The following is a 25,000-nucleotide window of genomic DNA, read 5'->3' on the forward strand; positions in this document are numbered from 1 at the left end:
TCAGCTCCATCTCATGAGCACTGCGGAGGCTTTCTGGGTCTCCAGCATGAAGGAAGAGGCTCCACGTCATCTCAGAGACCATGCTCGCAAGATGACCACGAACCCACACACACACACACACACACCCACACACACACACACACACACACACACACACACACACACACAAACTCAGCAGCAGCTCTCATCAGCCTGTTTCTGGTTGAGGGCCTGAGTCCACGCAGAGGATAACGATGGATTTCCTGCTGCTGCTGCACCAGCTCACAGCTGCCAGTTATATTTCATGTTTCATCTGAGTGAAGTGAAAACAGAGCGAAGGCTCCGACTCACAGAGAAAACATGGAGGCAGACCAGCCGGATCCGGATCTGGACTGAGTCATGACATGTTCCATCAGAGTCAGGAGGTGCAGCTCTCAAAGACCCTCCAAGATGTGGACAAGAGGAGGCCGAGATCCAAGCAGCAGCCCCGTGATTGGTGGCCAGCCTGCTCTGTGTGTGTGTGTGTGTGTGTGTGTGTGTGTGTGTGTGTGTGTGTGTGTGTGTGTGTGTGTGTGTGTGTGTGTATGGACAGGAGCAGGTGAGTTACCTGTTGAACTCGTAGATGTCCTCGATGTTGCAGAACAGAGTGCTGACCTGCTCCGGTTTGAGCGGCAGAGCGCTGCAGTCGATGATGCAGCCCAGATAATCCTGCAGACACACACACAAACACACACACACACACACACACACACACACACACACACACACACACACACACACACAAAGCATGTTTTTAATGAGTGTTTTCATCTTAAAGATTTCTGAGCGTTTCACAGCTGGTTTGTTTCTGCTCGTCTGAAGCGATCCCATTCAAAACTCCCTCTGAAAACGTGGCATTTTAAAGTTACGGCTTCATTATTTCAATGAAAACCAGTGAAACACCTGCCTTCCTCCTCATCTACCAGAGCACACACATCAACCCTTCAAGATGGAAGCTAGTGGTGTGAACAGGAAACCACCGGGCATCAGACAGGAAGTCAAACAGGAAACAACGAAGAAGAAAAACAGGAAGTTAATGAGCAGCAGAGAAACTGAAGCTGATGAAGAAATCAGCAAACTTTTTAAATATAAAACTGAATAAAAAGCAGAAAGTTTGTTTTTAGGTCTGGTCTTCATCGTTTTCTAACGTCATAAATACGGTGAGTTTGTCCTAAAACATCATATGGATCAGCAGGACCTGGACTCTGCCGTCTCCTCTGTCAAAGGGTTAAACAGGACGAGACAGAGCTTCTATTCGAGGACTGTTAGTGGACAAACACTGCAGTCCTTCACTCGTGCTGTAATGGAAACTTTAACAAACTAAAATCCATCATCCGATCCCGTCAGAGGCTGCATGAGGTCATTTCCTGTAGTAGCTAGTAATTAGATTACACTGGAGAGGAGTCAGGGGCGAGAGACATGGGGACGGAGAGGGTGAGACAGATGAGATAATAGCAGAGGCAGAGTCCAGAAACCACAAAGAACTTTCACATCATCGCTGACCGAACGCCGAGCCGCCGGAGGACGCCGGACTTGCAAACTCGTCCAGGGAGGAAGACGAATCTGGGTCCCAAACTGGGATCCATGACGTCTCTGTTCAGGGTTCCCAAAAAGACCAGAAGCAGGTTTTACTGGAGCCGAAGCAGCAGAACCTGCTCCTCGTCTCACAATCCTCTGAGCTCAAACAGCAGCGACACATGCTGTCTTTTCTCGGGAAATTCTGTTCAAAGTTGCACTTAATCTGGACGGACACTCGGCTAGAGACGCCCCCTACAGGTCATTTAATGTAAAGAACCTCCGGCAGCAGCAGGAGGTTCACCCCTGATAACAGATATTTGATATTTGGCCAGAAGACGGAAATTCATTAGGAAAAGACATAAAAGAAAAGCAACATAAGAAGACGGAAACGGGATTTTAACAACAGTAAAACTAAAATAAAGAAGAGAAAGCTAATCTCACTCTGCGCTCCTCATGAAGCAGCTTCCTGATTGGTCAGAAACGCGCAGTGAAAGATGCTGCGAGTGAAACCAATTAACCAAACTTCATTTACATTCCAGTAAATTCTACAGACGACGTTTGGAAAGAGAAGTAAAAATCACCTCCGTCACATTTCTGCTGTTTTTTTCCTGAACTGGTTACAAAAACAAGAACTCTGTGTGTGTGTGTGTGTGTGTGTGTGTGTGTGTGTGTGTGTGTGTGTGTGTGTGTGTATAATGGGCCTTATAATGAGAGGCCTTGGCCACATTCATCACCTTTTAAAGGCAACAGGAAACACAGAGCGGAGGGCGTGGAGGGAGAGTGAAGAAAGCCAGCGAGAGATGAGTGAAAAATGAGAGCGTTCAGGAGGAAGGTGAAGAGGAGAAGAAGACGGGAGGAATGAGGAAGAGATAGAGAAAAAAACACGGAGAAGAGAAGGAGAGGAGCGAGAGGAGTGAAAGAAAAGGAGGAAAAACAACGGATCAAAGGAGGAGGAGGAGAGTCGGCCTTTGTTTGAAAGTGGGTCAGGAGGAGGTGGAAGATTAAAAAGAAAAAACTGCTTCGTACATACGTTCATACGCTCACATGGACGTTTCTATGAGCGAGTCCCTCAAACTGTGAGACAACACGATGAGACAACACGTCCTGTTTGTCTTCCTACTTGAGACACAAGTTTCTAAAAAGTGTTCATGGAAACTTTGACCAAATTACAAAACTCATGTGACTGATCAGCTGCTATAAAAGCCACAGAAGAAGAAGAAGAAGAAGAAGAAGAAGAAGAAGAAGAAGAAGAAGAAGAAGAAGAAGAAGCCGTGAAAACATGGCTCATACCAGCTGACAGGAAAGAATGATTAAAAGGTGTCCGAGGCAGAATAATAATAACTAAACAGAAACACGGCTGCTAACATACAAAACTGTTAAAAATCAGTTAACAGACGTTTGTTGACGAGTGTCGTCTGATTGGACGCCGCTGTGGTTGAAGTCTGGGTAGATACCAGAGCAACATGCTGGTCCTGGTCTGAAGAATCGAACACTGACTGTTGGTAGGACATGAGACGTCCTCCATGAAAGAGTCTGACATCACCTCCAGCTGAGATGACATCGAGCATTTACATAACGACCAATCAGCATCGAACATCAGAACGAGGTAGAGAAAGGACAAAAGGTGTGAAGCAAAGTGTCTTCACCTTAAAAACAACCTGAAAATGATTTTAGATCAAAAGTGAACTGAAGACGAGGAGCTGCTTGTTAATCATCATCATCTTCATCATCATCATCAGGATCATCATCAGTGTTTAGCATGTTTAGCTAACAGGAAGTAGTCACACTGACCACATCACTCGTTGCTTCATGACTGTCGTTTGAACTCTGGACCTGGTGGAGGGTCAGTTAACCTGACGGAGGGTCAGCTAACCTGACGGAGGGTCAGCTAACCTGACGGAGGGTCAGTTAACCTGATGGAGGGTCAGCTAACCTGACGGAGGGTCAGTTAACCTGACGGAGGGTCAGTTAACCTGATGGAGGGTCAGCTAACCTGACGGAGGGTCAGTTAACCTGACGGAGGGTCAGTTAACCTGCTGAGGTTTATGACTGTATCAGCTGCAGCCTGAAGCTGAAACCACAGAGGAAGAGCGACGTTTCATCCTCACTTTATTCTTTCACTCGCTCTCTCATTTCTTCTTCTTCTTCTGCTGCTGCTGTTCTCCGTCACTCATTCCTCCACCCTTCACTTCAGCCCTCTCTCTCCCTGTTTTTCTACTTTCCCCCTTTCTTGTCCCCCAGACCCCCACCTCCTCATCTTTTCTCTACTTCTTACCCCTCCAGCTTTCTCCTCTCCCCCTCCCCGTCATCTGTTTCTCCTCCTCCTCCTCCCCCTCAGTTTCCTGTCCCACTTGGCTGCAGGTCAGCTTCAGGATCCCCGCTGCACCCATCGTCTCATGTTCGCTCCACCACCGACTTTTCCCTCCCAGAAAACTACAGCAAAAGCTCCGTCAGATGAAATGACTCCACTTATTCCTAATTTCAGTTCACCTATTTCAGCAGTTTCCCAGAATGCAGCAGCAGCGAGGCAGACGGCGAGCGCAGAGGAGGCGCTTTAATTTACAACTGAATGAAAAGAGTCGAACCAGGTGGATCTGAGCGTGTGTGAGACACGACCAGGAGGAGCTGTTTCCCAGTGTGTTTGAGTCCACACACACACACACACACACACACACACACACACACACACACACACACACACCACACACACACACACACACACACAGGCCTATTATGGCCGTTGGTTCAGATTCCCAGTGAGCGTGACATCATGTAGCCTCAATCAAAACCAGACTTCAGCAAAACCTCAAATACAGAGAGCAGCAGGAATGAAGGCTTACATTACACACACACACACACACACACACACACACACACACACACACACACACACACACACACACACACACACACTTATCATCCATCAGACCTCCTTTCCATCAGGAGAGAGGAATTCTGGGATTGCTGCTCTGATTCCTCACACTGACTGTTAACTGTTAAAATGCAGCAAAAATAATTTCTGCTGCATTTTTCTCAAACTTGAGTTTTTTTTTAATTATCCAGAATAAACTGCTGCGGCGGAGGAGAAGAAGAAGAGAGAGTCAGGAGGAAGGAACCAACGAAGAAGAAAGATGTGGTGATGAGAGAGAGAGCTGGAGGTCAGAGAGAAGAAACTGACAGACAGCTGATAAACGTGATGACAGCCGAGCCGCGTGTGTGTGTGTGTGTGTGCGTGTGTGCGTGTGTGCGTGTGTGCGTGTGTGCGTGTGTGTGTGTGTGTGTGTCATGGCAGAGGATGAAAAGAAGCAGTAAATTCTCTCTTTTACTTCAAAAGGATGTTTAACACTCCAGTCAGACAGATGGAGGCAAACACACACACATGCACACGCACGCACACACGCACACACACACACACGCGCACGCGCGCACACACACAGCCTGGCTGACTTCTGGTGCACCTGGACCAATGATGGATGAAACACACAAACAACCAAGTCAGTGAATTCTTTCTCATTCAAAACTCCCTTTAAAAAAGTTCATTTTTTACTGAACGAAGAACTTGAAACTTCTGTGAAACCTCCCTTAAGAGACGTCTCTGTTCACGTGAATGAAACCTTCAATCCAAACTGCTCTTAATGATTTAAGTTAAGTTTAAGGGCGTTTCGAACGCTCTCAGACCTTAAAGGTGACTTCTGCATGTGCACGATCAACAGCTGCTCGAACCTCTGCTGAACATGCTGGTTTCACTTAGTGTTGCATTTAAATGTCTGGAAGGTTCATCAACAACACTGAGAGTGATGCTGGCAGCTGTGACACTGCTAACATGCTCATGTTTATCATGCACATGTAAAGTTTAGCTGACGACAGTCGATTAATGCTTTGACTTAACATCACCAGTCAGTGGGAACATGAACGAGCCTATTTTCATGTCAGTCCATGCAGTGGGTGTTTCAGCTTGGTGGATCCACAGACCTCCATGAAGCCACGCCACCGTCACCGCTGCGAAGACATCAATCAGCGAGAGGAAACGTGGAAAACAACACGACACAAATGTTCAGAATAATTCACTGAGAGCGAAGACGAATGTTCAGTTTGAGGCTGAGAAATAAAAAGAAAGAAGCGAAAAGACGGAAAACGTCAGCCAGGAACGAGAAGAGGAGGAGGAGGAGGACGAGGAAGAAACACAACCAATCAAATTTTACCTTCATGTTCATGTAAGGTGTGTGTGTGTGTGTGTGTGTGTGTGTGTGTGTGTGTGTGTGTGTGTGTGTGTGTGTGTGTGTGTGTGTGTGTGTGTGTGTGAGGCCAGCAGCAGGTAAACTAGCCCAGAGGCATTCACACCTGGCCAGTAAATCCAGGCTACAGCTAGCTCCTCCCACACACATACACACACACACACACACACACACGCACGCACAGAGCTGTGTACTGTACCTCTCCTTCCTGTTTCTATGTATTCGTACATGAAACCACAGCAGCGTCGTGATTGGCTGGCAGGTGCTCTTTATGAGGGCCCCACCACACCTCAAAATATAGAGCCACGGTCTGGTTGCCATGGTGATTTGAGGTCTGAGGTCAACAGATAATCTCCTGTTAGACGCAGGCGTCACTGCGGCCTCAGAGAGTTACAGCCTGCAGCGAGCGCAACAATATGGATGACATGATAACAGCTACGTGGTTAGCACTGATAGGCTAATGGGCCCTGAGTCATGGTGACATGACAGACACGCTCATGAGATGTGTTGTTCAGTGAACGCCAGCTGATTCAGGACTGCAATCTGGTTTCCTCTGGTTCTCTTCAACACCACGAAAAGGAGAAACCTGGTTTGTGTAATCGAGGTAGAAGATTGGGAAACAGGACGTCCACGTTTGCTAACGCAGAGTCTAACTGTGTTTCCAACAGAGACGCGACGACTGTCCACATGCAGAGACTCACAGTCAGTCCATAAAGCTAAGCTAAGCTAAGCTAACACACTGACTGTTAGCATGCAGAGATTCAGTCAGTCCATAAAGCTAAGCTAAGCTAACACACTGACTGTAGGCATGCAGAGATTCACAGTCAGTCCATAAAGCTAAGCTAAGCTAACACACTGACTGTTAGCATGCAGAGATTCAGTCAGTCCATAAAGCTAAGCTAAGCCAAAACTCTGACTGTTAGCATGCAGAGATTCACAGTCAGTCCATAAAGCTAAGCTAACACACTGACTGTTAGCATGTAGAGATTCACAGTCAGCCCATAAAGCTAAGTTAAGCTAAGCTAAGCTAACACACTGACGGTTAGCATGCAGACATTCACAGTCAGTCTATAAAGCTAAGCTAAGCTAACACACAGACTGTTAGCATGCAGAGTTCACTGCCAGTCCATAAAGCTAAGCTAAGCTAAGCTAACACACTGACGGTTAGCATGCAGAGATTCACAGTCAGTCTATAAAGCTAAGCTAAGCTAACACACTGACTGTTAGCATGCAGAGATTCACAGCCAGTCCATAAAGCTAAGCTAAGCTAACACACTGACGGTTAGCATGCAGAGATTCACAGTCAGTCTATAAAGCTAAGCTAAGCTAACACACTGACTGTTAGCATGCAGAGATTCACAGTCAGTCCATAAAGCTAAGCTAAGCTAACACACTGACTGTTAGCATGCAGAGATTCACAGTCAGCTAAGCTGAGCTCATGGAACTGAGGTTTGACAGGAAGTGGCTCTCTGCCACATGACTTCCTGTTCAGCTCACAGGTGTTTAACGCCTCGGCGTCATCGGCCTCTTACCTCCACGATGCTCTTCAGGTCTCTGACGTAGGCTTGCTCGGTCTCTACGATCTCCAGCACCACTCGCTCCAGCCGTGAAAGCTGTCTGGGCGTAGCTGCCGCCGCCGCAGGATTGGCTCCGTGCCCATCAGGGGCGTGACCTCCGCCTGTCACTTTGGAAACCCCACCTCCTCTCCCTCCTCCGGGAACTGCTCCTCCGTGCGGCGTGACGAGGGGAGTGAGGTCCAGGCTGATGTCCGAGCCGTTTCTCTTCGGCGTGGAGGAGGAGGACGACGATGAGGAGGCGTTGTATGTCGGCACGGCGCCATAGGGCAGAGAGGAAGAGGAAGAGGAAGAGGAAGAGGACGAGGAGGAGTGGGAAGTGTCCTGCAGGGAGACGGAGGAGGCAGAGGAGGAGAGGGAGAGGGAGGCGGGACGCTCGCTGTCTGAACAGACGGTGTTGACGGAGGTGCAGGAAGAGGACGAGGCGCCTCGCTCGCCGGACGACATCATCCTACCCACAATCCCACTCAGAGACGAGACTGAGGAGGGACGCTTGGCGGCTGTGGAGACACAGAGAGACATGCTTCAGTCCATCAGCTGATATCAGCCAATCAAAACATGAAGAAAGAAAATTTAAATTGACGATCCAATCAGGACATTAAGAGTCATGTGATCAATAACAGGAAACAGCGGACGGTCACATCAGTCAATTCAGTGAGAGGAAGAACAGGTGGACACGAATCACATGACCGTCCACACAAAGTGTGACATGCAGGCGGAAGTACAGCTGCTAACACTGATAACACAAACGGCCCGTTTCCCCTGAACGCATCACGACTTCAAAACACCTGAAACGTTTCTGATGTTCACGTTTAGTGACGAAAGACGAGAAAAAAGAGTCGAAAACCGTCCGTTTGGGCTGACATGCTAAAGGAATCAATCAATCAGCTGATCGATCGACTCAAATCATTGATCAGGTTTCCTTGTAGCTCAACGCATTTCCTGATTCACTGTTTCACCTTCAAATAAACACAGATGGAGTGTGTTACCTCGTTTGCTGCTCCGCTGTTCACAGCTGGCTCACACACACACACACGCACACACACACGCACACACACACACACACACACACACACACACACACACACACACACACACATCCAGACACCTGCACTGTTAAAACTGTTTCCCAAAACCTGCCAAACAGACGGTGAACACAAGCTGTGTGTGTGTGTGTGTGTGTGTGTGTGTGTGTGTGTGTGTGTGTGTGTGTGTGTGTGTGTGTGTGCTGCCTCATTAGAACAAACTCTCCTTTGAAAACCTGGAAGCAGCTCGATGGATCGACCCACCTGCCAATCAAAGTGTCCTCCGGGCAGCTTCAGCTGGATTTGGGCCCAAACAGGAAGCGGCGAGCAGAAAACATGCGTCCAGTCCGTCACACGACCTTCTGATCATCAGACGGAATTAAAGTGGCGCAAACCTGCAGCTGTCTTCCTCTGAGTAAACAGGAAGTGTGTGTGCAGCAGAGCGGAGCGTCTGATCGCTGCTGAGCGACACACACTTCTTCCTCCTTTGCACAAATTTGATGAGTCTGGATGTGAAACGAGCAACACGTCCTCCAATGTGAGCGTTCATCCTCATCATCCTCATCACCCTCATCACCCTCATCACCCTCATCATCCTCATTCATCCTCATCACCCTCATTCATCCTCATCCAGCTCCTGAAGCATCTCACCTGTCAGAGTTTTGTCTTTAAAACTATCTGAAACACAAAAAACGCACTTCCTGTTTGAAATCATCCAGCTTTGACCTCATTCACGTCTTTTTGAGCGTCGTCCTCTGTGGAGACAGACTGTCTCTGCGCTCATCAAGCTTTGTCTTTCCGAGCTGTGTTGTCAGGATGCGTTAGCTTAGCTTAGCCTAGCCTATCTTAGCTTAGCATAATGACTGGAAGCGGGGGGAAACTGTGTTTTTATGCCAGGTTATCAAACATGTCCCGTGTGTCGCCACGAGCGTCTAATGATGCCACAGACGGGTTTAGACTGGACGCCAAAGAGATGATTTAGGCGTGGACGAGGAAACAAAGACGTCTTGTAAGCAGCTTTGTGATTGGCTGACAGAGAGTGAGTGGAAGTGTCTTGAAGTTCATCTTCATCGGGATTAAAGACACTCTTGAAGGGACGAGTCTCCTGGGTTGAAAAGCCTCCCGTCAGATCAAACACATTCACTCGTATTTAGAGACTCAGTGGTGTCGTTTCCCTCCGTCATTTCTTCATGTAACCACATCCTCTCCAGCCTCCACCTGTCTGACGTCCGTTCATTAGCGTTTGACGTCGAGACGTCCCGGCGGCAGGAGTTAATGAGCGTTAATGAACAGCATGAACATTTTCCTCCATGCAGCCATGAGAGCCTCATTCTTTCCCTCTGAGCAGATTCTTCGGCGTCACGCCGTCAGCGCCTGCCAGCGGCGGCGTTGGCGTGGAGCTGCAGACGTGTGGTTGCTGTTCTTCGCTCCACACGAGGAGGCCATGTTGGATTTGGAAAAGCATCGTGTTGTAAAGACGTGTCGGGTCTCAGTGGACGCCGCTGACGGATGGAACCGGGCAGCCCTCGAATGTTTGAACCTGTTGTCACCGTGAGTGTGTGTGTGTGTGTGTGTGTGTGTGTGTGTGTGTGTGTGTGTGTGTGTGTGTGTGTTAACAAGCTAACATTTGCCCGTTAGCAGACACCTTTATGAGGTGTTTTCAGACCATGAGCAGCGCCATCATTGTTTCCAGATGATGCGGAAATGATTGACACCACATCGTCCAATCAGAGCGCTGAACCTCCATTTACAAGATTTTATTAACTTTTTTGTATTTTTGACATGAAAAAAAAAACTCACACAGAGCTGAGCTGCAGATATACCTCCATCCAGACAACAGTCAACACGCACACACACACACACACGCACACACACACACACACGAGCAGCAGCAGTTGCAGCCTTATTTAGTGATGGCATTCACACGTGCTTCAGCTCTCAGTTCAGTAGAGCAAAAGGGTGAGTCAGTCAGGGTGTGTGTGTGTGTGTGTGTGTGTGTGTGTGTGTGTGTGTGTGTGTGTGTGTGTGTGTGTGTGTGTGTGTGTGTCTCGCTGGCTTCCTCCACACATCCTGTGTCTCTAATGAACTCTCTCTTCAGTACATGATGCAGCAGAATTTCTGGTTCATTGAGCTGATTTGATTTTCTTTGTGGATCAGAGATGAACCTGAATGTGACACACGAGGAGCTTCCAGGTCAGACCTGTTGAGGAGGAGGCGCAGGTCTGAGGAGGCTCAGCGGCCTCGCTCCTCATCCCTGCTGAGATCACTCCTCCTCCCTCCCTTCCTCCCCCTTCTCTCCCACTTATCAGGTCTGACTCTGCTCCAAGACTCAAACCAGCAAGACTTCATCCTCAGCAGTGCAACTCTGCTGTTAATCTACGTTAATCAATGTTAATCAGTGTTAATCAGTCTAGAAACTAATCTGAATTCATTGATCGGTTGAACGCAACCGATCAGTAACTGTTGCTTACATCCATCTGCTGTCCAAGACCATGAACATGTTATCTCTGATGGTGGACTGCAGACCCCCGGACCCTAACCCTAACCTGACCCTAACCTGACCCTAACCTGACCCTAACCTGACCCTAACCTGACCCTAACCCCCTGACAGACCTTAACTCAGACCTCCCAACACTCTGAATTTCTCTGCTAACCTTTAAAAGACTTGTTGATCGCAGAAACATCCAGAAGTTTGGAAGTTTTCCTGCAGAATCACCAAAAACCATGAAACCTGAACCCAAACGAAGCGACCCGACTGATCAGGACCAGCTGTGCACATTCACACCAGCAGGCCTGAGAAATCTACGAACACGGCGACAAGAAGAACTCAAAGACGTGTCGTTCTATAGAAACTGGGACTGAAGCTGCAGCTCGCCAACGTGCTGCGTCGGCCGATCCAACAAAGTACACATTCCTGATAAATGAGCGCAGTATTAGTACTGCATAGCTCACAGTTGGCTCGAGCGGAGGCAGGAGAACGGTCCCTGTGATTTCCTGAGTTGTGAAATCGTCTCAGAGGTTTTAAACTTCTGTGTTCTGGAGTTTGATGAATCTTCCAGTTCACACATCTGGAACTCAAACTGGAAACCTGGATCGTATTTCATATCTGAACCTGGAACAGGACAGCCCCCCGACACAGACCCCGTTTTACAACCCGAGACCACTGCTAACCCGCCGAGCATTCTGGGTAAATGAAGAGTTTGTTCAAATGTCTGACCGGTCAGTTTCAGCCTAATCACCATGTCAGAGGACCTCAGACAGCTCCTTGAGGAACTGTCTGTCCTCCGTCAGTCCCCCGTCTGTCCCCGGTCTGTCCTTCGTCTGTCCTCCCGTCTCTGAGCCTGGATGTTCTTCTTCTGTCACGTGGATCGTCTTCAAACACGACGCCGGCCGCTCATCTTCATGTTGGCGTGTCGTAAAGTCTGACAGGAACGTGAACCTTTAACTCCACATCAGGAGGAACTCTGTTACATAAGACTTAGAGGGACTGCGACTCTGACATCCACCCTAAAAACAATCCACGCCGACAGCCAGCTGTGGACGCTCAGACCAGGACACTGATCGAATGATGACGAGCGCTAAATGAAACTGGAGGATTTTAAAGGTTCAGTCGGTCGTTTGGGTCTTTGATTCATCTCCACCGTCCCTGATCAGGAGAACACCATAAAATCATTTAAAACTACAACAAACACAGAGACTAAGGTTCATATAATACACTCACAGTGTATTTCTATAACGATGCTGTTCAAGGCTTTAAAGGCTGCAGTCATCACACACGTCTACAATTCGATTTCATCAATTTATCTCAATCCATCAATATTTATCTTTTGATCTATTAAACACAAACCATAAAGACAAAAAGTTGTAATGAGACAAAACTTCAAAGTCTCATTATAAAGTGCCAAACCTGCTAAATCTGGATCTGACTTTTGTTCCTGAAGAACACAATTTTCCCTGAAGTACGTGAGCTGTGAATGCATCTTTAAGGTGGAATTCCCCTTTAACGACATGCTGTGAAACTATAAGGTGGAGTGGATTCCAGTGTGTGATTACAGTGATGAGAGAGCAGCTCCTCGCTGTCATTATGTGTTCGACGGTGACGCAACGTGCTGGAGCTTCAGCACGAACCGATAAATCACCGAGCAGCAACACGCCTGCAGGTGAGCACACGAACACGCTCTGATCTCTAAGCTGGTGTTTCAAACGGTTTGATTTAAGGGCTCGTCAAGCGGAGAGACAACCTGACGGGTTTGATTCCCGTTCAGCTTCACAGCAGCTGAAATCTGTCTGAGAGCAGCCGAAGTCAATTAAACTGTGCTGCAGCGTTCAACGCCGATTTCAGCTGTTTGTGATACAGAACAATAAATATCCGCCGGCCCACCCCGCAGCCTGCAGGAAAACACATCCAGAAACCTCGACGAGCCAGAGGACGATGAAGAGGAGCTTGATTTCGATCAGCTGACCGCATCAGAAACGAACACAGGAAGAGGCTGTTTGACGAGAGCAGGAACAGAGGGTTTGGTTTCTGAGGTGAGTGACAGACTGAAGCAGGAAACAAACACTGTGATTCGGGTCTGCTTCGCTTTGGCTGCACAGACTCTGAACATCTGATGCTGAAGACTTTCCACAGCGACTGTCATCTGTTCACTGATGTGGTTCTGATGAAGGTATCAAGGACAACAGACCAGGGACCGCAGCCATGTCTCCAGCCAACAGTGTCCAAAAGAAGGCGGCTGCATCATAAACCAAAGTGCTGCAGTGACCCTGGAGCTTTGGGGGCCTCTGGAGCTTTGGGGGCCTCTGGAGCTTTGGGGGCCTCTGGAGTCCTGGGGGCCCGGGGCAGCCTGGCTTTGACAGCTCGGCTGTTAGCTAAATATTTTCAATACTCACGTTACCTTCTAGCAGCTCTGTGAAGAAGTGCATTAAGCTAAATGCTAACATTCTTACAGTGACGATGCTAACATGCTGACAGTTAGCAGGTGTACTGTTTAAAATGTCAGATTATCACGATAGCATGCTAACATTAGCTAATTAGCAGCAAAGTCCAGCTGAGGCTGATGGGAATGTGGTTAGCTGTGCAGGTATTTGGTGTAGGACACATGCTGACCTGACGATGGCGCTACACGAGCAGACCTTCAGAGTTCATCAAGAGGAGAACGAGAACGTCTGAGCTACAGCAAAGCGTTCAAATCGACCAATCAGCTCTGTCCAACGTTATTTCACTTAAGAAGAAAAATGTGTGCGTGTGTGTGCGTGCGTGCGTGTGTGTGTGTGTGTGTGTGTGTGTGAGAACAGCACAGATAATGTGACAAATTGACTGAGACAGAGACAGGAAGTGAGTCTCACATCATCATCAAGACAGACAACTGATGTTACGACCAGCCCACATGAACTTTGACCCTTCCCAGCACTGTGCCAAACACACACACACACACACACACACACACACACACACACACACACACACACGACGTCAGCGCGGCTTCCTTGTGTTTACTTTCGTTCCTCCAGCTCGACGTGAACTCCCTCGAACAATCAGCTGATTGTCCGTCTCTGTCAGCTCTCACTCCGACGCTTCGCGTTAAACAGGAAACAGAAGTCGGTGTTTTAAACTGGGAGTCTGCTGGTCTCTTCATTAACCTGATGAAGGTCAGGCTGTTTGTTATCGTGGTAATCACAACAGGAAAAGGCTTCGGAAAGCAGCCAATCACAGACAAGAACACATCTGGAGCTAAAAATAGGTGTTTTCTCCTCCTCCTCCTTTTTTCACTCTTTTCTCCTTCTCCTCTGTCCTGCTGCAGTCCTCCTTTTCTCCTCATCAGACGTGAAACAACCTCCTCCTCCTCCTCCTCCTCCTCCTCCCTCTTCTCCTCCTCTTCCTCTTCCTCAGTTTCTATTCTATCCTTCATCTTTTTCTGCAGCCTTATCTTGGGCGTTCTCTCTATTTTCTGCTTCGTTCTTTTCTATGGTTATAATCAAGAGATCTGCTGTGGCATTTTATTGTGTGTGTGTGTGTGTGTGTGTGTGTGTGTGTGTGTGTGTGTGTGTGTGTGTGTGTGTGTGTGTGTGTGTGTGTGTATCACGACAGAAACATTGTTTAGTGCTGCACTTTATCACCACAAACCATACAACTTCCTGCACACAGAGTATATTGGTGTGTGTGTGTGTGTGTGTGTGTGTGTGTGTGTGTGTGTGTGTGTGTGTGTGTGTGTGTGTCTGCATGCCAGTGTTGCATGAATGCAACGTGTTCTGTGCACAGATTGTGTATATTTGTGTGTGTGAATGCTAACTATGGAAGCCAATATAACAGCATGGTGGCTGTGTGTAATTACACATCATTACTGCGCCTGTGTGTGTGTGTGTGTGTGTGTGTGTGTGTGTGTGTGTCCTGCTGGGCCTCTCTGGGTTGGTGACAGGAAGTCACAGCTCAGAGAAAGCTGAGCTGAGCTCTGAAGTGAATTTGGTTGAAGTGACTTTCAGGCTGCAGGAGGAAGCAGCAGTTCACGCGTGAACGGCTGAATCAAGCCTGTTTCTGCTCACAGAGATCCACTCTGATGGGACTCGAACCCACAGCCTTTGACCTGCCTCTGGTGGCTTCACCTTCCAGCTCGGTGTTCAGGTGAGTCTACCTGTTCGGTTAGCATCTCTGTTCATGCTAGCTGAATCAGCTGACCCTCAGACTGATGATGAAGGAGGTCGCTCAGCCTCCTCTGCAGCCTGCAGCAGGTTTGGATCTGAAGGGTCTGAACCAAAGCCCTTCACAATAAAAGCAGCAGTCGGTCTGCTGCGCTGGAGTTTGTCCTCATGTCAGATTCTTGTCTTTCCATCGATGCAAACCTTTTCCAGATGTGATCACAACAGCAGGAACAATGAACGCTAACAACAAACAAACAACTACAAACGGAGGACTCACCAGAGAAGTCTCATCGTAATCCAACAATCAACAACACAAACGTGTGCGGACGCTGACGAAGGTCCACACGATCCAGATCCAGATCCAGATCCAGATCCAGATCCAGATCCAGATCCAGATCAAGATCCAGATCCAGATCCAGATCCAGTGAAACGTTCAGTCCACAACACGACGATCATCCACACAAACATGTTTTATCGTCTCAAATTACAGACGCGCTGACCTCCACTGAGCACGTGCAGCAGGTGTAGGTTCAAAATGGCCGCTGCAGTCTTATGACTTTTTGATTGACACCTCACTCAACCAATTAGGTTCTTCCATGTCACGTCTGCAGGAAGTAAAGATTGAGCCAATAGCAGCTGATTGTTCAGATGACTCGTACAGCCAATGGCACTGAGGAAACGTGACATGCTGCTGCTGCTGGGTAATTTCATTTTTTTAACTTAAAAAGACATTTTTCAGAGTTTGAAACGATAAAAACAATAAACGACCTCGACATAAAAACATGGAGGCGAAACGTGAGCGTTGATGGACTGAACGTTCATCCAGAGACAGTTAAAAACACATCCCGGTTGTCTTTTTAACTCCACAAGCCCCGCCCCTTACCTGTGTTGCTAGGCGATCTCTGGCTGCCACGCCGTGACCCCTCAGGCATGGTGTGATGATGTCACAGGAAGTAGAAACCTGGAGAAAGAAAAGGTGAGAAACCATTGGTTAGCTTCAACTCCACACCTCCCAGCATGCCTTTCTGCGTCTGCGCTCTTCTTCTTCTTCTTCTTCAGAGTCATAAAAGCTCAGTGGTGACACGAAGAGACGAAGAGGAGAAACCTTCACACACGTCTTTGTTCAAGAGAAGAAGAGGAGGTCCAAAGAAAAGAATGAGGACATGTGTAATGTTTGGCTGGGACACAAGAATGTGGTCTCTTCTAACTGCTGCGCGCGCGTGTGTGTTTGTGTGTGTGCGTGTGTGTGTGTGCGCACGTGTGTGTGTGTGTGTGTGTGTCTGTGTGCGTCTGTGTGTGTGTGTGTGTGTGCGCGTCTGTGTGTGTGCGTGTGTGTGTGTGTGTGTGTCTGTGCGCGTCTGTGTGTGCGCGTGTGTGTGTGCGTGTGTGTGTGTGTGTCTGTGCGCATCTGTGTGTGCGTGTGTGTGTGTGTGTGTGTGTGTGTGTGTGTGTGTGTGTGTGTGTGTGTGTGTGTGTGTGTGTGTCCTGGAGGACAGACTCATTGATACAGTAACAGACTGACCCAGTTAGTCCATTGTCCATAAAGCGAGGTTCTGTAGCTGTCTGCAGAGATGTGGGTCAGGTGGGGGGGGGCAGTTGGTGGGGGGGTGCAGGGGGGTCGGGGGTGTCAGTAATACAGGCCAGATGCAGAGCAGGTCTGCAGGTTGCAGGTTGAAATCCCTGCGCTGTGAGGAAACACCTGCCTGACGACGTTTTTCTTTCTTTAGTTTCAAACTTCTGCACATTTAAATGGAAGAAAAGTGAAAACACGACGGGTCGAATCAGGAAAGAGACTTTTCAAAATAAACTTAGACATTTTTTAACTCGACCGAAAGGAAATCATCTACGACCCGATGAGGCCCAGTGAGAGGTGGGTCCACAGGTGAATCTGATTGATCGGAGCTGATCGATAGATCTCAGTTATCAAACACAGAAACCTGGAACGTTCCGTCTGATCCTGCAGATCTACAGTCCTCACCGAACACATGATGAGGGGAAGTAAACGTCCTGAAGCGGCCGCTCGGGCTCAGACACGTGAACCTGACGCTGCAGGTCTCAGGACTCAGACGTCCACAGACCGTCTCGCCTCGCCTCGTCTCGTCTCGTCTCGCCTCGTCTCGTCTCGTCTCGTCTCTCCGCCTCTCGACATGAACAACATGGCAGCTCTGACTGTGGAGGCGTGAGAGGATCTGCAGCACGACGAAGAGCACGTTCGACCTCGACCGTCGAACGAAAGCGGCGTAATTGATAGGTTGTGGGTTCGACTCCCACTTTAACTGTGGGTTGAACTCACGACTCTGAAATGAGCGGGGGGGGTCAGACAGCGTTAACGACAAGGTGAAAGTACGAGTCTGAATTACAGAAAAAACAAAGTTTACTTCAATCAATCAAACTTATTGAGAGAGAGAGAGAGAGAGGGGGGGGGGGGAGGGAGCGAGGGAGAGAGACCCTTAGAGAACATAGATAGAGAGAGAGAGAGAGGGGGGGGGAGCGAGGGAGAGAGACCCTTAGAGAACATAGAGAGAGAGAGAGAGAGAGAGAGAGAGAGAGAGAGTGGTGGATCAGGTCCAACGATGTGGTTAACCAACTCTGAGGTTACAGTGAGGTTACACACACACACACACACACACACACACACACACACACACACACACACACACATCAGGTCTTCAGCATCCGTCAGTACTTACACTCTCTGTGCGAACAGAACGTTGAAGTTGATGGTTAGAGAGGTTGGCCAAATTACACACACACACACACACACACACACACACTCACACACGCACACACACCTCAGTGACAGACGATGGCAGTGGACCAAAACTCTCAGTTACATCCCAGCAGCAGGTTCAGTGTGTGTGTGTGTGTGTGTGTGTGTGTGTGTGTGCGTTATTGAAGGCATCAGCTTCATTAAATTAACGAGGCGTCAAACACAGTTTCGGTTTCTCCACTCGAGCCGTTCGAGCCGAGCTTCAGGTCTCTGAGCTCCACAGAGGAACCAGCTTCAGGTCCGTTCTCTGTGGCACATCGGACGGCGTGTTGGACTTCAAAGGTTGTGAGTTTGAGTCCCGGAGTTGAGCGGCTTTGGGGAAATGTAGCTGCAGAACAAACGCTGGTCCAGAACATCTGAAGTTCTCACAGACTCGTTCAGAGTGCGAGTTCACGCACACACCAGGTGAGTCAGCACCAAACAAAGATTGATGACAGTAATTAGAAACTCTGACGAGCCGCTCTGAAGACGTAATTAGAGTTATTAGTCACACTCGTCCTTTAACGAGCCTGAAGGCCTCAGAGGGTCCAGAAATATCACAGCTAACACACACTGTACAGTGTGTATGTGTGTGTGTGTGTGTGTGTGTGTGTGTGTGTGTGTGTTTACATTTCCCTGCTTGTATTGGGGTTCATGTTTATATGAGCTCACTGAGCGCCTGCCTGGTGGTTTTCAGCCCTCAGCATCGCCTCGCAGGACGCTTCAACGAACACACACTCTGGTTTCTCCAATGCTGAGCAGACACACACACACACACACACACACACACACACACACACACACACACACACACACACACACACATCTGATCTGTTAAAGGAACCATTTGTGGATGAAGCGACAGACGTTGCTTCAGACGTTACACGACCTGAACTTCTGTTTCCATTCATCACATGATGTCAAAGACGTTCTAACTTCATCCTCTGTCCAACCGAGACAGACAGAGACACGTTCCCATGGTCTCACTGTGTGGTCTCACTGTGTGTGTGTGTGCGTGCGTGTGTGTGTGTACACTGCGTTTCTCTCTCTCTCAAACACACACACACAAAAGCTCCACTCTGCTGCTCTGCTGTTTCTATTGTGCTCATGGCGTCAAGCAGCTACACACACACACACGCACGCACGCACACACGCACACACTCACTCTCTCTGATGGTACTGGGACTGACAGTTGGTTAGCTTCAATACCAGCAGCTCTGACCACACACACACTGTGAGTAAGCCTGTGTGTGTGTGTGTGTGAGTGTGTGTGTGTGTGTGTGTGTGTGTGTGTGTGTGTGTGTGTGTGTGTGTGTGTGTGTGTGTGGTTGCAGGACATGGTTCATCTGCACACTGACAACAACATGAAAGCAATATGTGCACACAGCTAGCCGCTAACGCTAACAGGTTGTTTGCTGATGACGTCACGTCGCTCTTTTGTTGTGGCGCTAACTGCAGATGGAGGGCAGGAAGTGATGACCATGACCATCAGCTGATACCTGACGAGTCAGACGCTGCAGGTGACGTTCTTCATGACGCACACACTGATGCTGAGCGCAGGTCAACGGTTTTCTTCGTCTCCTCACAGAACAAAGTGACGCTTCGCTTTGTGTCCGTTTAAACTCCAGAGGACGAGCAGGCTTATGCAGCAGAAGAAGAAGAATGATGTGCAAACGGTGATGTGAAACGTCTCCTGAGGGAAACATGACAACACTGTGACCTCTGACCTCTGTCTGTTTGGATGCAGATGCAGCTTGGGCTGAATGCTAGCATGCTAACATAAGCTCATTAGCACTAAACTCAAAGTGCAGCTGAGGCTGATGGGAGCGTCATCAGCTGGACCCATTCCGACCTGATGGTGGCGCTAGATGAAGAGTCATCAGAGGTGTCACTGTCCATCCTGAGGGGAACACGAACATGAAACACGCTTCACGACGAGTCGACCAGCAGCTGAACTGAATCATCAGTCACACATGAAACCGTCTTCTGCTCTATTGTCCTGTTTTATGGGAAGTCGAGTCCTGCGAGGCGACATCTGAGCCACGAAGATGAGACTGTGTGTGTGCGTGCGTGCGTGTGTGTGCGTGCGTGTGTGTGCGAGCGAGCGTTTGGAAATTCCCTCTATGTATTTATGATTTTTGTGACTAATAGTACACACAGCAAAGTACTCTGCTGTTACAGAAAAATGTGTGTGTGTGTGCGTGTGTGTGTGTGTGTGTGTGTGTGTGTGTGTGTGCGTGTGTGTGTGTGTGTGTGTGTGTCTCTTAAATTAGTGGAAAGAAATGACAGAGACAACAAGCTTTTATGGGAAGACTGGAACGATAAAGAGACGGTGGAGCGTTGGGGGGGGCAGTGAATCATGATGGGAATGTACAGAGAGACAGCAGGAGGTGCCAAACACACACACACACACACACACACACACACACCACACACACACACACACCTGAGCCTACTGTACCTCTGACCGCACACACCTGGTTTAAACCACGAACACATTACAGCTTCGTTTCTACTCGAGCTGCTGAGAACGAGCTCGTGAGCAAGTTTACAGTAAAGACTTCGACGTTTTGATGCTTCAGGTCGCACAAGGTCTATGAAGTCAAACTCTGGTGGGACTTGAACCCATCCATCCATTTTCTAAGCCTATCTCGGCTGTCAACGGGCACAGACATACAACCGTTCACACTCACACTCACACCTAGGGGCAATTTTACAGTCACCAATTAACCTAATGAGCATGTTTTTGGTCTGTGGGAGGAAGCCGGAGAGAAGCCACGCATGCACGGGAAGAACATGCAAAATTCACACAGAAAGGCCTGACCTGGGAATCGAACCAGCGACTTTCTTGCTGTGAGGCACGCGCTCTACCTTCTGCGCCACTGTGCAGCCCGGGACTTGAACCCACAACCTTTAAAACACTCCTCCAGCAATGTTCTAGAACGTCCTCTCCACTGCACCCCATCAGGGTCACAAACTGAACCTCATTTTTCCTGATTTTTCGTGGTCATTAAAGCACACATAAACTGAACGGCCCTTTAATTTCTGGTGTGTGTGTGTGTGTGTGTGCATGCCAGTAATCAACATGCATATTTACCGTATGTATCCATATGTGTGTGGGTGTGTGTTGTTTATGTTGTTTACTGTGTTGCTTTGAGGTCGGAAACACTGCGGTATACATCTGTCGCCTGAACCACACACACACACACACACACACACACACACACACACACACTGCTGTACGTCACAGTAGAGCCTCTGTCCGACCTCAGACTATCCTAAATTGTCAGACTAATTATTATAAACGACAAACGCTGGTCACCGAGGAAACGATTCTCCCACATCCCATAATTATGCTCAATATCAGAAATGCCTCCAAATACTTGAGATGGTTGGGGTGCGTTTGATTCGGTCGGCCTGTGAAATCAATGGCTCCTTGTGTTTAGAGAAGCTGCTCAGTGTTAGCATTAGCCTGACGGACATTCAGTGTTAGCATTAGCCTGACGGACGTTCAGTGTTAGCATTAGCCTGACAAAGGTTCAGTGTTAGCATTAGCCTGACGGACGTTCAGTGTTAGCATTAGCCTGACGGACATTCAGTGTTAGCATTAGCCTGATGGACACCTCAGGCTCACTGACTATAACTGTTCTCTGTCTCTAAAGGTCGACTCTGGTGGGACTCGAACCCACAACCTTTGAATCTCTCCTCGTGGAGTTTGCTAGAAGTCCAACGCGCTATCCGTTGCGCCACAGAGCCTCTGATGGGGGGAGGGAGGAGTGAGAGACGGGAGGATGTTACAGGAGGTGAAAAGAGGCACAAACAAGAACACACAACATGAGGATGAGGAGGCTTCAGCCTCTTAAAAAGCCTGCTTCATGTTTATTATTCTGACAAACTTTCTCTGAGTCCTCCTTCACCACTCCTTCCTTCATCCCTCCTTCCTTCATCCCTCCCTCCTCTTCTTCAGTCCACTCCTCTGAGTTAATCTTCATCTCAAACTGTATTCACAGTGAGATGACAGACGTTTCCAGCTGCTTCTGATTCATCTCAACAATCCAAAGATTCTCAGATGTTCCATTAAACCCATTAAAACCACTGTGAATGCCAGACATTCTTACTGGATCGCTCTTTGGTTTCAAGTTCATGTTTTGTTCCCACTAACAAACAAACAAACCAGACAAACGCACATCCTGTATTTCACCTGTGACAGACTAGAAGCCTCAGCTCAGTGTCCCCTGTCCCTCAGGAGCTGTCCCCATAAGGAAGACGAGTCCCCACAATGCACTGTGGACACATGTGTCCCTACAACACTAGTAACACATGGATGTGCACACACACACACACACACACACACACACACACACACACACACACACACACACACACACACACACACACACACATGATGCATCAATAAGAAGTGAGTTTGACCCAGTTTAGACACTAACATGTGTGTTTGTTCTTGACTGTTTTATTAGTAAGATCGATGTTCAGAAGGACTGCCAACACACACGCACACACACACGCACACACACATGCACGCACACATTCATACACACAATTATAATTCCACTAGTGTTTTTCTTAGCAGTAATCGAAGAGTCTTATTGGCCGACATGCAGAGATGCAATCCCCAATGATTCAGCCTTCACACACACACACACACACGCACACACACACACCCCTCAGTTAGGTGGTGTGTGATTAGTCAGTGCATGTCTGGGTACCAGCCAATGAGAGAAGATTTTCCCTCAGTGTGTGTGTGCGTGAAGCAGTTCACTGTCAGCTCTGAGCTTTGTGTGGAAGTTAAAGGAAACTCCTGTTAGTCAAAACAGAAATGTCCCATGTTTTGGGAGGACCTGAACACACCGCCACAGCTCTAAAAATGGATCATCTGCTCGTCGTCAGCTTCGTCTCAGCAGCGTCTATAAAACACAGATGTGCTCCAGCGAGTCCGTCTGCGCAGATGGTGCCTTCACTGACATCCTGCTGGCCGTGTAAACGGAAACAGTCGCTGAACGGCCGGACGTTTGACTTGTTCAGTAACTTTAAATGAAGCCAAAAACACAGTTTGGTCTCATCAGTCAGAAGAAGAACATGACTTCTGATTTCCTGCCTGATCTTTCAGAATAAGAGGCGTTAAGAAAAGCATGACTCTGTCTTGTTCTTTTTTTATTGTTTCTAACAACGTTAACAAATGTAAATGTAAAATATTCAGTTTCATGTTTAAAATAGTTCATTAATGCGTAATAATTTGGTGCTGTAGTGTGTGTGTGTGTGTGTGTGTGTGTGTGTGTGTGTGTGTGTGTGTGTGTGTGTGTGTGTGTGTTCATGGGGATGAAGGAGCAGCAGTGATGTGTTTTAATGGAGGTCAGAGGATGAAGATACAAACACTGAGCTGTTAGCTGTTAGCTGTTAGCAGTTAGCATTTGCTGCTGGTTTGAGTCTGAACATGCTGACAAGAAGAAAAAGTTGTTTTTGTTTTCAAATTAAGTCATTTAATCAGAACTGCGGGTTATTACGGATCTGACTGTGTCCTAATCGCTTCCTTACGTCCGTCTCTTTGTCTCGCTGACAGTCCACATTTTTCTTTGTGGTCAGTTTGTTTTTAAAAGACGTCTGAAAGCTGAGACGGAGAGGATGAGGGGGCTCCGATTCACGTTATCTCCCACAGTTTCACATGATTTATGAGAATAGTGGCGCCCCCTACTGGATGCAATGCCCATCACAGCCTCCACAACATGTTTGTTTAGAGTGTTTCTAAAGGGGGGGTCACAGGTTCAGTCCCATCAATGAGGTTCATCCTCTGGAGCAGGACTGGGACCAGCAAACAGAAACACACTGAACTCTGACAGGCTCTGAGCTCAGGAGAGGTCAGAGGTCAGAGGTCATCGTCAGTTAACGACCTTATGAACACAATCAGAAGAGTCTGCAGTGAATATGATGCATGTCTGATGATGATGTGTGAGACCGAGGAAGCGCTCAAACATGGAAAACACACACACACACACACACACACACACACACACACACACACACACACACACTCATTTACACGAGTACAACACGTCACGTACACGCGCACAATCACACGGCTCAATGGACCTGGACAGGAAGCGTGCACGCGCATACAGCTACATGTCTCAAACAAAATCTTTATCAAACATGATGAAGATGAAGACTGAAGAGGATTTAAAAGGATCAGTTTGATGCTTTTATTGTGAAAAGCGTCGGTGTGAGGATCCATTTTCTTCTTCGTTCATTTTCTATTCATATTTCATATCTGTGTGTTTGTCTTTGCTCTCTCAGAATGAGCACAAAGACCCAAATGAAGTGAGAGACGCGGACGTGGACGTACCTCGGAGCCTGTTCGCAGCGGAGACATGAACGTCCAGCAGCCGGTGGCCCCTGCAGACCCCGCGGATCTCTCTGCGTCTGACTCCGGTGTTCTGCTGCTGTACCGGCCGCTCCGGACGCATCGGATCAAACACTCCGAGCTTTCAGCAACTTTCCTCTCTCTCTCACACACGCACACACACACACACACACTGGCGCGCGCGCACACACACGGAGCCGCAGAGTATTTCCAAAAACTTCGGTCCTCCGGTTCGTCCACTGACCGACTTGGACAAGTTTTATGCACCAAAAGCCAAAGAAAGAGAATCCATCCAGCATCTGTGCGCTCAGAGCTTCGTGTAATCTCTGCATCCGGATGGACAGCAGCTCAGAACCGAAGAGTCCAAGTTTAACGGGACAGTTTGGAAAGTCAGTCCACCGGAGGAAGATGCGATCCGGAGGTTTGGAGATGAGCTTCAGGCGGAGAGACGGCACGTCTGCGGGAGGGAGGAGGGAGGGAGGGAGGGAGGGAGAGAGGGAGGTCCAAAACCAGCCGAGAGGGAGAGAGAGAGAGAGAGAGCGAGAGAGCGGGGGGGGGGGGGGGGGGGGCAAAACCGCCAGAGTGGGAGAGATAAGAAGGGGGAAGAGAGAGAGTAGAGAAGGAGAGAGAGGGACAGTGACAGGTATCAGAGGTGGAGGTGGAGTCTGTCCAGCCTCCACCTGAAGTCAAAGTCTCTGAGAAACAGATTCTTTGGGTTTCTCGTCAGCGGCTCTTTAAACGCTTCATTTCAGGACTGAAGGAGAAGCTGAAGGTGCTGATGGAGGTGATGGAGGTGATGGAGGTCTGCAGGTGTGACGTGTTTCTGTAAACCAGGTGAAGCTGCTGCAGCCACAGGTGGAGTCATGTAA

The 25,000-nt window shown here is 48.4% G+C and overlaps 1 protein-coding gene and 1 non-coding gene across 2 annotated transcripts in view; both read right to left on the bottom strand.

Annotated features, from left to right (window-relative positions):
- plekhg2 (pleckstrin homology domain containing, family G (with RhoGef domain) member 2) overlaps positions 1-24,220 on the bottom strand; it is a 61,847-nt gene extending 37,627 nt beyond the window's left edge. Inside the window, exons 1-4 of the mRNA XM_070969737.1 lie at positions 24,114-24,220; positions 15,890-15,967; positions 7,304-7,845; positions 587-687 (exon numbers count right to left, since the gene is read on the bottom strand). Coding sequence (XP_070825838.1) covers positions 587-687; positions 7,304-7,845; positions 15,890-15,938 — 692 coding nt within the window. The 5' untranslated portion in view covers positions 15,939-15,967; positions 24,114-24,220. The remainder of the gene's footprint in view (positions 1-586; positions 688-7,303; positions 7,846-15,889; positions 15,968-24,113) is intronic.
- On the bottom strand, positions 21,420-21,511 carry trnar-ucu (transfer RNA arginine (anticodon UCU)). The gene is given in 2 exon segments: positions 21,420-21,455; positions 21,475-21,511. It is a non-coding gene; the product is annotated as a tRNA-Arg (tRNA).
- Positions 24,221-25,000: the final 780 nt, after the last annotated feature.

This window comes from Chaetodon trifascialis, chromosome 9 (genome assembly GCF_039877785.1).
Source record: "Chaetodon trifascialis isolate fChaTrf1 chromosome 9, fChaTrf1.hap1, whole genome shotgun sequence".
Taxonomy (NCBI): Eukaryota; Metazoa; Chordata; class Actinopteri; order Chaetodontiformes; family Chaetodontidae; genus Chaetodon; species Chaetodon trifascialis.